Source organism: Taudactylus pleione, unplaced genomic scaffold, assembly GCF_031769625.1.
Source record: "Taudactylus pleione unplaced genomic scaffold, aTauple2 ptg000892l, whole genome shotgun sequence".
NCBI lineage: Eukaryota > Metazoa > Chordata > Amphibia > Anura > Myobatrachidae > Taudactylus > Taudactylus pleione.
Window position 1 is genome coordinate 278,242 of NW_028285293.1, and position 11,498 is coordinate 289,739.

Below are 11,498 nucleotides of genomic sequence, written 5' to 3' on the forward strand. Positions count from 1 at the left end.
TCTGTGTAATACTGGCTGGCTGTGTGTGTGATTGGCGCTGTGACGTAGTGCCCTGTACAGATGTGCCATACTCCTACCTTCCTCTCTGTGTAATACTGGCCGGCTGTGTGTGTGATTGGCGCTGTGTACGGGCTGTGACGTAGTGCCCTGTACAGATGTGCTATACTCCTACCTTCCTCTCTGTGTAATACTGGCCAGCTGTGTGTGTGATTGGCGCTGTGTACGGGCTGTGACGTAGTGCCCTGTACAGATGTGCTATACTCCTACCTTACTCTCTGTGTAATACTGGCCGGCTGTGTGTGTGTGTGTGATTGGCGCTGTGTACGGGCTGTGACGTAGTGCCATGTACAGATGTGCCATACTCCTACCTTCCTCTCTGTGTAATACTGGCCGGCTGTGTGTGTGTGATTGGCGCTGTGTACGGGCTGTGACGTAGTGCCATATACAGAAGTGCCATACTCCTACCTTCCTCTCTGTGTAATACTGGCCGGCTGTGTGTGTATGATTGGCGCTGTGTATGGGCTGTGACGTAGTGCCATGTACAGATGTGCCATACTCCTACCTTCCTCTCTGTGTAATACTGGCCGGCTGTGTGTGTATGATTGGCGCTGTGTACGGGCTGTGACGTAGTGCCATGTACAGATGTGCCATACTCCTACCTTCCTCTCTGTGTAATACTGGCCGGCTGTGTGTGTATGATTGGCGCTGTGTACGGGCTGTGACGTAGTGCCATGTACAGATGTGCCATACTCCTACCTTCCTCTCTGTGTAATACTGGCCGGCTGTGTGTGTGTGATTGGCGCTGTGACGTAGTGCCATGTACAGATGTGCCATACTCCTACCTTCCTCTCTGTGTAATACTGGCCGGCTGTGTGTGTATGATTGGCGCTGTGTACGGGCTGTGACGTAGTGCCATGTACAGATGTGCCATACTCCTACCTTCCTCTCTGTGTAATACTGGCCGGCTGTGTGTGTGTGATTGGCGCTGTGACGTAGTGCCATGTACAGATGTGCCATACTCCTACCTTCCTCTCTGTGTAATACTGGCCGGCTGTGTGTGTGTGATTGGCGCTGTGACGTAGTGCCATGTACAGATGTGCCATACTCCTACCTTCCTCTCTGTGTAATACTGGCCGGCTGTGTGTGTATGATTGGCGCTGTGTACGGGCTGTGACGTAGTGCCATGTACAGATGTGCCATACTCCTACCTTCCTCTCTGTGTAATACTGGCCGGCTGTGTGTGTGTGATTGGCGCTGTGACGTAGTGCCATGTACAGATGTGCCATACTCCTACCTTCCTCTCTGTGTAATACTGGCCGGCTGTGTGTGTGTGATTGGCGCTGTGACGTAGTGCCATGTACAGATGTGCCATACTCCTACCTTCCTCTCTGTGTAATACTGGCCGGCTGTGTGTGTATGATTGGCGCTGTGTACGGGCTGTGACGTAGTGCCATGTACAGATGTGCCATACTCCTACCTTCCTCTCTGTGTAATACTGGCCGGCTGTGTGTGTGTGATTGGCGCTGTGACGTAGTGCCATGTACAGATGTGCCATACTCCTACCTTCCTCTCTGTGTAATACTGGCCGGCTGTGTGTGTATGATTGGCGCTGTGTACGGGCTGTGACGTAGTGCCATGTACAGATGTGCCATACTCCTACCTTCCTCTCTGTGTAATACTGGCCGGCTGTGTGTGTGTGATTGGCGCTGTGACGTAGTGCCATGTACAGATGTGCCATACTCCTACCTTCCTCTCTGTGTAATACTGGCCGGCTGTGTGTGTGTGATTGGCGCTGTGACGTAGTGCCATGTACAGATGTGCCATACTCCTACCTTCCTCTCTGTGTAATACTGGCCGGCTGTGTGTGTATGATTGGCGCTGTGTACGGGCTGTGACGTAGTGCCCTGTACAGATGTGCCATGTTCTGTGTTCGGTGATTTTCCTGTAATAGAAGTAATTGGGTTAGAGCTCGTAGATGCCAATCAGGTGACTGATACTATTAGTCTGATTGTGGCCCTGGGGCCCGGGCGCTGGGAGTTTGCCCTAACTGGAAGTGACACTGCTCTGCTGCTCCTTCGGCTGGCGGCAACGTGCGCCCTTTATCTATAAGCAGTGTATGTGACATGTATACAGGGAGAGGTTCTGTGTACTATCCTGCAGCTCATTGCTCTGACACACTGACCCGTCTATTCTGTGTGCAGACTCTCTCACCTGCCTGATGTCTCACATAATGGCTGTGCCCCTGAAAGTGTAAGCTCTTGGGGACACATGTTATTTTATTAGTGCATTGTTTGTAGACACTCTGGCTGACCCCACGTATTTGTTGCCCTTATTGATCTGTCCCCTCGCCCCGGGTAAGAGCGCCCATCCTCCGCAGGCTCTGGTGTTTGGGTGGGAGGGGGCCGGGGCTCTGTAATGAGACTGTGAGATGCGCCTCTGGTGCTGAGGAAATTGCTGCCTTTGGGAGGGGGTCACGCTGTGCGGGGAGGGGGTCTGCTAAATGCCAGCTGCCAGCCGAGTCTTCTGCCTCTTCATTCAGCTCCTGTAATTGGTTTATTTAAAGTGTCTGTATAATTGGTGACATTTTATTATCATTGCACGTTCCCCGTGTAGCTGCAGGACGCGCTTTGTGTTGTGCTAAGGAGGTATGAGGTGTCTCCTGGATACTAGTATTATGGAGAGTTATGGCGGGGGTCTGTGTTCTGCATATATATATATATAATGTACGGGGGGGTAATTATAATGTCGGTGGCGGGGCTGGGCAGATACTGGTTGGGTGGATGTGTGTTTCCGGGAATCTCTGCCCCCCTCAGCTTTCTGAGAATACAAAGCGCATTATCCTGGGAGAAATGACGTTCCGAGGCTTATTCTTATAATGATTATTATTACACCCCGTGTGAGCCGCGTCATGTCTGTGCAGTGACGTAGTAAGAAGTGACCGGTAAATGCCCTGTGAGGTGTCACCACAGTTATTGTTAGTGTAAGGGGCTCAATCACAGCCGCCCGCTGGCAACGAAAGAAGACTTTACTGCATCCGGTCTATCAGCATTGCGCCTTTCCCTTATACCATCTACCTGCACTCCTGATAAGGAACCATTGTTCCTGCGCTTCATGCGTTTATCTGAGTAGCGTTTGCAGGTACACGGTGCGTTCTCCTGCCGTCCGCTAATGGCGTCTGCCTGTAACCAGCAGTAAGTGTCTGCATAGCGGTAATCCTACAGCTAATAACTTGTCTCTGAGCATACAGCTCCCTTATAGAATGGAGGAATAGGGATCATTCATTAATAATATGTATTGTGCGTACTAATGTGTGATGTCATCGCGGTCTCTCAGGTTGGAGATCAGTCCCAGAATTGCGCCACCTGCACAGTCCGTGACTTATGGCAGGAACCGGCTACACTACAGTATACAGCGCCTTAGGGTTATACCGGCTACACTACAGTATACAGCGCCTTAGGGTTATACCGGCTACACTACAGTATACAGCGCCTTAGGGTTATACCGGCTACACTACAGTATACAGCGCCTTAGGGTTATACCGGCTACACTACAGTATACAGCGCCTTAGGGTTATACCGGCTACACTACAGTATACAGCACCTTAGGGTTATACCGGCTGCACTACAGTATACAGCGCCTTAGGGTTATACCGGCTGCACTACAGTATACAGCGCCTTAGGGTTATACCGGCTACACTACAGTATACAGCGCCTTAGGGTTATACCGGCTACACTACAGTATACAGCGCCTTAGGGTTATACCGGCTACACTACAGTATACAGCGCCTTAGGGTTAGACCGGATACACTACAGTATACAGCGCCTTAGGGTTACACCGGCTGCACTACAGTATACAGCGCCTTAGGGTTACACCGGCTGCACTACAGTATACAGCGCCTTAGGGTTACACCGGCTGCACTACAGTATACAGCGCATTAGGGTTACACCGGCTACACTACAGTATACAGCGCCTTAGGGTTACACCGGCTACACTACAGTATACAGCGCCTTAGGGTTACACCGGCTACACTACAGTATACAGCGCCTTAGGGTTACACCTGCATCTACATACATTATATGCATCCGCGTGTGATATAAACCATCGCCAGGCAATAAGGCCCGTTGGGCGCGCCATACCATTCCTGTAATTCTCTCCATTGTCACCCGGTCATCGGCACAAATGGTTTATGGCAGAGTTTCCCAAACTCCGAAATTGCTGTCCAGGTTTTAAGGCTTGTCCTGATGGTTAAATCAATTGACTGAGGTACTAATTAAGTCACCTGTGCTCAAGCATGGCTATCCTTAAACCTGGACTGTAATGGTGAGTTTGGGAAACTTTGGTTTATACAAAATGCTTGTAATTCATGTGCCTGATGCCGCCATGTGTGCCTTGCTCTATGCCATCATAGCCAACCAATAGCAGTCATCTGGAATTAATACAACCCCTTTAGCAGGAAGCCTATTATATTGCTGCTAAGGCGACCCCCGCACGCCCTCTCCCCGTGCCCTGCCCTCGCCCGCACGCCCTCTCCCTGTGCCCTGCCCTCGCCAGCACGCCCTCTCCCGCACGTCCTCTCCCCGTGCCCTGCCCTCGCCCGCACGTCCTCTCCCCGTGCCCTGCTCTCGCCCGCACGTCCTCTCCCCGTGCCCGGCCCTCTCCCCGTGCCCGGCCCTCGCCCTCTCCCCGTGCCCTCTCCCGCACGCCCTCTCCCCGTGCCCTCGCCCGCACGCCCTCTCCCCGTGCCCTCGCCCGCACGCCCTCTCCCGCACGCCCTCTCCCCGTGCCCTCGCCCGCACGCCCTCTCCCCGTGCCCTCGCCCGCACGCCCTCTCCCCGTGCCCTCGCCCGCACGCCCTCTCCCCGTGCCCTCGCCCGCACGCCCTCTCCCCGTGCCCTCGCCCGCACGCCCTCTCCCTGTGCCCCACCCGCACGCCCTCTCCCTGTGCCCCGCCCGCACGCCCTCTCCCCGTGCCCCGCCCTCGCCCGCACGCCCTCTCCCCGTGCCCCGCCCTCGCCCGCACGCCCTCTCCCCGTGCCCCGCCCTCGCCCGCACGCCCTCTCCCCGTGCCCCGCCCTCGCCCGCACGCCCTCTCCCCGTGCCCTGCCCTGGGGCGTTATGCTTTCTTGCCGTTGATCATTACTTTGGTCACTGTAGCGCTGGTGATGGCTTTTTCTTTATTTAGAACTAGAAATGTAACATAATTGTAACACGTTTCATTATAAAATGCCTCTTCTTGTGTCTGTGACAGGTGGAGCTAATAAAAGGAACATCACAGAACATCGGTCTCATAATGGTCCAGGCCAGAGATGGAGAGTCAGGACATGTATGTGTGGAGACCGTGACGCCAAATTCTCCTGCTGCTGGAGCAGACCTGAAGAGAGGCGACCGCCTTATAGCGATCGGAGGTATGGGGGGGGCAGCATTTACCTCGGGTTATTTCTTTCTCTTTTGCCAGGAGGCATAATGAGGCAGCTGGTGAAGGGGCTGTAATGTGCGTGCGAACTGGGGTGGGGGGAAGGGAACATGGAGTGGGGGAGAACCGAACCCTATCACAGCAGCCCATTTCATCCTCCCCCTCCCATCTGGCATCTCCCTTACTGTTTGTCGTGGACTAAGAGCAGAGGGCGGCCAGCGGCGTCCTCCCAATGGGGATGCGTCCAAGCACAGAGCTAAAATTGTGAGGTGGCCAATTAGTCGCACAGCGCAACTTTCAGCAGCGTCACAGTGCTGGGTGGCAGGAAATTTTGCCGAACGGACCAGCCAAGAGATATAGGGCCTGATTCAGAGCCGAACACTCTGACTAGAGCGCTCGCTCTGAATCAGGGCCCTCCTCCATGAAAATGGAGCGTCCTCCTGGCCGCTCGCATAGCTGTGGGTGACCACCCACAGCATATGCGAGCGTCCATGATGATGGTCGCAATGGACTTGACCATCGGGCTTGCGACAGAGACCCTGCGGTAGGGTCTCTCTGCAGCAAGCCCTGGAGTGATTTTGCCTCTATCAGAGCCAAAATCACTCCCACTGACATCACTAGTGATGTCAGTGGGGCCGGCTTCAGACGGTAGGCGTTCCCATGGGGACGCCTCCTTCTGGCAGGCACGCCCACCAAAGGGGGCGTGCTGTCAATCAACATCGACAGCACGCCCCCTTTGGTGCGAGACCCGGAGCGATGGAGAGCCCGTCGCTCGCCGGGTCTCGTGCATGCGCACGACGGAGCTCCCTCCGTCGTGCGCATGCGCAGTGGGGGAACATCGACCAGCTTGCGAGCGTCCTGCGCTCGCGAGCGGGTCTGAATGACCCCCATAGTGTGGGGAGAACACTGGCTGCATTTTTTACTGTAATGAGAACTTGAGCGGACCAACAGCAGTAACCGGTTCAACCAGTTTGGTAAATCTTAAATAGCTCGTATAAAAGTCCTTAAACATGGTACACCCTGATTACCAAACCCCCTTCACTCACTTATTAATTAATCTTTGGCCCCTTTTTACTATATATGTTTTCTTTATTACAGGTGTCAAGGTTACATCATCAGTTCAAGCCTCAAAGCTCATTAAGCAGGCCGGGGACAGAGTGCTATTGTTCTATGAACGTCCAGCAGGACAGAACCAATATGGCGGAGGGCACCTTGACAATTTGGGGACATTGGATGATTCTGCTTTTCCGCAAACATTTGAGGAGGATTCTACAAGTCTCATTGTTGATCCCGAAAACAAAGAATTAGATTCTGAATTTGAGGACTTGGCCAATGAAATCAAGCCTCCTGGGGAGAGCAAGGATGACATTTTTCTGCCTGTAAATCAAAGTCCTAAACGTCTTGCAGGAAATCTTTCCACAAAATCTTTGGGATCCATATCTCCCATCCTAAGTCGTAAGCCAAATCCCCCAGGTAACCAAGTAGCATCAAAGACTCAGGTGAAAGTTGGGAAGATTGTCGCAGAGAACCAAGACCCTCCCCAGCCCAGCAAAGTGTCATCAGGATCTGGCAACAAGCCACCAGTACCTCCAAGACCTCAAGTTAAACTTACTTTAACTACCTGTGAAACTCAGAATCCTTTGGATTGTGCTGAACCCTTACTTGACAAAACAGATAAAGCAGCTCCACCCCCTGTGAATGGTGATAAGCCAACTGAGAAGTCTGGGAAACAAGTGGATCTAGTGGAAGAGCTTGTTCCACAGAAACCCATCTCCCTAAAGCAAGATGCTGCAAAGGACAAGATATCTGAAAGTTCTACCAGTACAAAGGATAGTACAGAAGAGCAGCATGTCTGGGAGTCCCCAGAAACGCTGTATAGGAGTCGTCACGGTCGTTGGACAAGGGCATCTTGCATATTTGATGTGGAAAGCCACCACAGATATTTGAATGTAGCTCTTTGGTGCAGAGACTCTCTTAAGACTGGCAGTCTCTGTTGCGTTGGGCACGTCAGTATCAGACTAGAAGACATCTCTTTAGAATGCCTTTGCACATCGTCTCTGGAGTACCTTACCAGCTTCAGGCTAAATGCCCCAGAACCGAAGGCCACCGTTAGTAGAACTGCATTGAGAAGTGTAAGCATGCATAAAGGATTCAATGAGAAATTCTGCTATGGGGATGTTTCCTTAAACTTCAAATACTTAATGGAAGGAGAGTCTGAAAGCTCTAGTATTCTCCAAGAGAAAGAGAAGGATGCTAGCCTTACAGATGATGTGGCCTCGCTGCAGAGAGAAGAGATGCCCTTCACCCCTGCTAATTTCTCTGAACCAAAACACAATTTCCAAGATACTCAGTTTCAGAATTCAACTCTCTGCGATCACTGTAAGAAAAAGGTATGGACGAAGGCAGCTTCTCAGTGCATCATCTGTGGCTACGTCTGCCATAAGAAATGTCAGGAAAAATGCCTAGCGGAAAATCCTTACTGTGTCTCCTTGGAGAAGAGAGTTGACCTGGAGTCCAAATCTCTAGGAAATAGAACTACAGGCATCACCAGACATATCATCAACACCAGCTCCCGCCTCCTAAATTTAAGGCAAGCACCCAAAACACGGCAGCCAGAGCAAGGTTGTGACTTGGTTGAGCCTTCACCAAAGCAAACGCCAAACACTTCAGACAATGAGAGCAGTGACACAGAGACCTGCGGGGCGAGCAGTCCTTCAAAGCGGCCTAGTGGAGGCACTGGAAAACTAGTCAGAAGAGAGGGAGGTTTGGATGACAGCGTGTTTATCGCTGTCAAAGAAATTGGACGAGATCTCTACAGAGGTCTGCCCACTGAAGAACGGATACAGAAGTTGGAGTTCATGCTGGACAAGCTTCAGAATGAAATAGATCAAGAGTTGGAACATAACAATTCTCTTGTGAAAGAAGAGCGAGAAAGTGCAGATGCCAGGAGAAAAGCCCTTCTCTCTGCGGCACTGTCTAAGTCTGGGGAGAGGCTGCAGGCTCTGACACTGCTAATGATCCACTACCGGGCAGGAATCGAGGACATAGAATCACTAGAGAACTCCTCCTTGGCACAACCCAGGAAGATGGCAAAGTATGATGAGGAACCCATGGCAGCGGGCGAAGCTGCGGATATGGAGGAGGAGGACCTAATTCTGGAGGAGAGGGAGACCTGTAACATCCCCTCTGAGGAGAACCTTCCTGACTCCCCGGAGGCGGAGTAGATGATTCTATGGCTCTATAATTGCATCCTCTCACCAATGATCATTCTTACACCTTGGCATACTGATTTGCACTTACTATGTTCTGCATTCATCAAAGAAAAATCTGTAAGTAGTCACAGCACCACGGCTTCCTGCCAAACGCTGGGTGGAATCTTTACCGTATGGGCTGTGCCGATGCAGCTGGTGGACTGGTGTCGCATTGCAGGAATAACTTTTTTGCAGAATAGTGGCTCATTGGGAACAATGTGAGAATGTACATTCGGTATTTAAACCACAATGGATTTCCTTTTCCTTTTATGTTGTAGCTGCCATTTTATATATATATATATATGTGTGTGTATATGTTTGTTCACCGTGAAAACATTTCTTTGGTTGGATAGTTATTTTTGGGGAGCGTTAAACACTTTATAGTAACCCTTTGCTGGCAGAGGAGAACATGAAGGCATTTATGACCGTACTCAGTGGGCGTATTGTAGAATATTCTTCCCTTTATAAGACACGCAATGACCAAAGATCATGTAATTAAGTGCACACTCCACAAGATGCCACTGTGGCTGAAATGCCACCAGTGACCACACCGGAAAAGCCAAAATCCCAGAGGATAATTTTTACTACAGAACATTACACACAATTCACACGTTTCAATGTGAAAATCTAGTTTCAGCCAATGTGGTTATAACAGATGTTCCCCAAGTTTTATATGAAATATAGAAGACGCTCATTCAGTTATTGGGGCTTATGTAATAGGGTGCGAGCTTGTGCTGCTGCGGGAAATCATGCGACTGTTTCCGTATCTTTAAAGCGGCAATCATTGTAAAGGCAAAACCAGCTTGGCACAAGCTCACATCCTATTACATAAGCCCCATTGTCTTATACGCCTACAGCGGCTGTCTGTATAGTTAGTGTGAGAGGTATACTAGTGTCTTCTGCTCACTCTCCCCATAACAGTCATCCCTTGTTCTCATCCCCAAACCCCTCACTCTCTATTCCGCAGGATGATAGTGTTACTGCCTGTACAGCTGTGCTGGTTACAGCGGCTGTCTGTATAGTTAGTGTGAGAGGTATACTAGTGTCTTCTGCGTAAGTGCTCACTCTCTCCATAACACTCATTCCTTGTTCTCATCCCCAAACCCCTCACTCTCTATTCCGCAGGATGATAGTGTTACTGTCTGTACAGCTGTGCTGGTTACAGCGGCTGTCTGTGTATAGTGTGAGAGGTATACTAGTGTCTTCTGCTCACTCTCTCCATAACACTCATTCCTTGTTCTCATCCCCAAACCCCTCACTCTCTATTCCGCAGGATGATGGTGTTACTGTCTGTACAGCTGTGCTGGTTACAGGGACTGGTGGTGCTGAGGGTTATCGGTCTTACCTGCCTGTTCTGTCATTCCCTTATTGGAAGTGGGCTCACATAGAGGAAGATGTCTACGAGGATGGGGAATGGGGGATTTAACACATCTATGATCCTTGTCTTCCAAATTGTTTATGGCGGTGTCCTGTACTCACCATCGCTGTCTGGACGCTGCAAAACCAACCTTTAACTTTGTGTCTGTACGTAAATGTCTGTAATCAGGAGGGGGGTAATCTGCGGTTGATTCAATGCTGCTAATTCCATTTATCTTTTGTACTGTGCAGGATAAATGTAGTGCAATATTTTTATATCTATATGTGTGTGTAAATGGAGTAAAGGGTTGGAGTGAAGGGACTGGTCATTTGGCTTCTGCAGTTGGAATTCCTGGGTTGTACTGGAAATCTTTGCCACAATGCTGTAATATACATAGCTTCCATAATAAAAGCGTTGCAGGATGTTCTCATCGTACCTGTCATCCAGCTCTGAGGAGAGTCGCGCTGTCCGGAAATGAGCGCTTTCTAATGGGTTGTGTCCAGCGCGGGAAGCGGAGCGGGTGATGGTACATATGTCTCTTGTGTATTTGTACGATCTGTGATCTATTTATGCTGTGTATGGACATTAAATACACAGATACTTTATGGTTATTTTAAAAACTAATGAGAAACAGGGATTTAGTTCTATAAAGTTTTATCTGTTTAATAAAGGAGCGTTATATTGGATGTAAAACCTTTAACTAGTGGTGGTTGCTGCCATCAATGTAATTTATCTCCTGCTAGAGAGAGAGGGGGGGGAGAGAGAGGGGGGGAGAGAGAGGGGGGGGGGAGAGAGAGGGGGGGAGAGAGAAGCTCTCCATCATACTGTGCAATAGGGAACAGTTATTGAGGATTTCTCTTTCATCCATTAGGGGACACTGGAGTCTCAGTACAGTGGGGTATAGAAGTGGGTTAACTGGGAGCTGGCACCTTTAAAACATTTAAATGGTAGCTAGCTCCTCCCCCTCTATAGCCCCCACAGCCCAGTCTAAAATTTGTGCCCTGGGAGCTGGACCTATGCTCCTTAGGGCTCTCTATTATTTTTAAAAGAAACGATTCTGCAATCGGCAGTTGGGGACACAGACAGGCAGCTCGCTGCCCCTGCCTGTCTGCGCCGTTGGAGCTCCCAGGGAGACCTCACCGCCGCTGCTTGCGGTGTGCGCTGAGGTCTCCTGCTACAGAGACCTCAGTCTCTGGGGAGTCCCAAGATGCGCTGCATGCGGCGCTCGTCGCGGGCTCCCACAGCAAAAGCCCGCCACCGGCAGCAATGGCAGCCTTCAGGTTAGTGTGTCCTTGCTCTCTGAATAGCAGGTGAGCCAGAACGTTAGGCGGGTACAGTAAATAGGATCTGGCCTCCTCCTCAGGCATTTCTTCGATTTGCGGTCCTAGACTCGCATTTGCAATTTCAGGCCCTACCTTTCGGTCATTCGTCGGCACCAAGAGTGTTCACGAAGGTCATGGCCGTTATGATGGCTCTG

The 11,498-nt window shown here is 50.7% G+C and overlaps 1 protein-coding gene across 1 annotated transcript in view; it reads left to right on the forward strand.

The window, feature by feature from the left end:
- Positions 1–10,445, forward strand: part of PDZD8 (PDZ domain containing 8) — a 108,858-nt gene extending 98,413 nt beyond the window's left edge. The window contains exons 4-5 of the mRNA XM_088459060.1: positions 5,249–5,405; positions 6,512–10,445. Coding sequence (XP_088315186.1) covers positions 5,249–5,405; positions 6,512–8,637 — 2,283 coding nt within the window. The 3' untranslated portion in view covers positions 8,638–10,445. The remainder of the gene's footprint in view (positions 1–5,248; positions 5,406–6,511) is intronic.
- Positions 10,446–11,498: the final 1,053 nt, after the last annotated feature.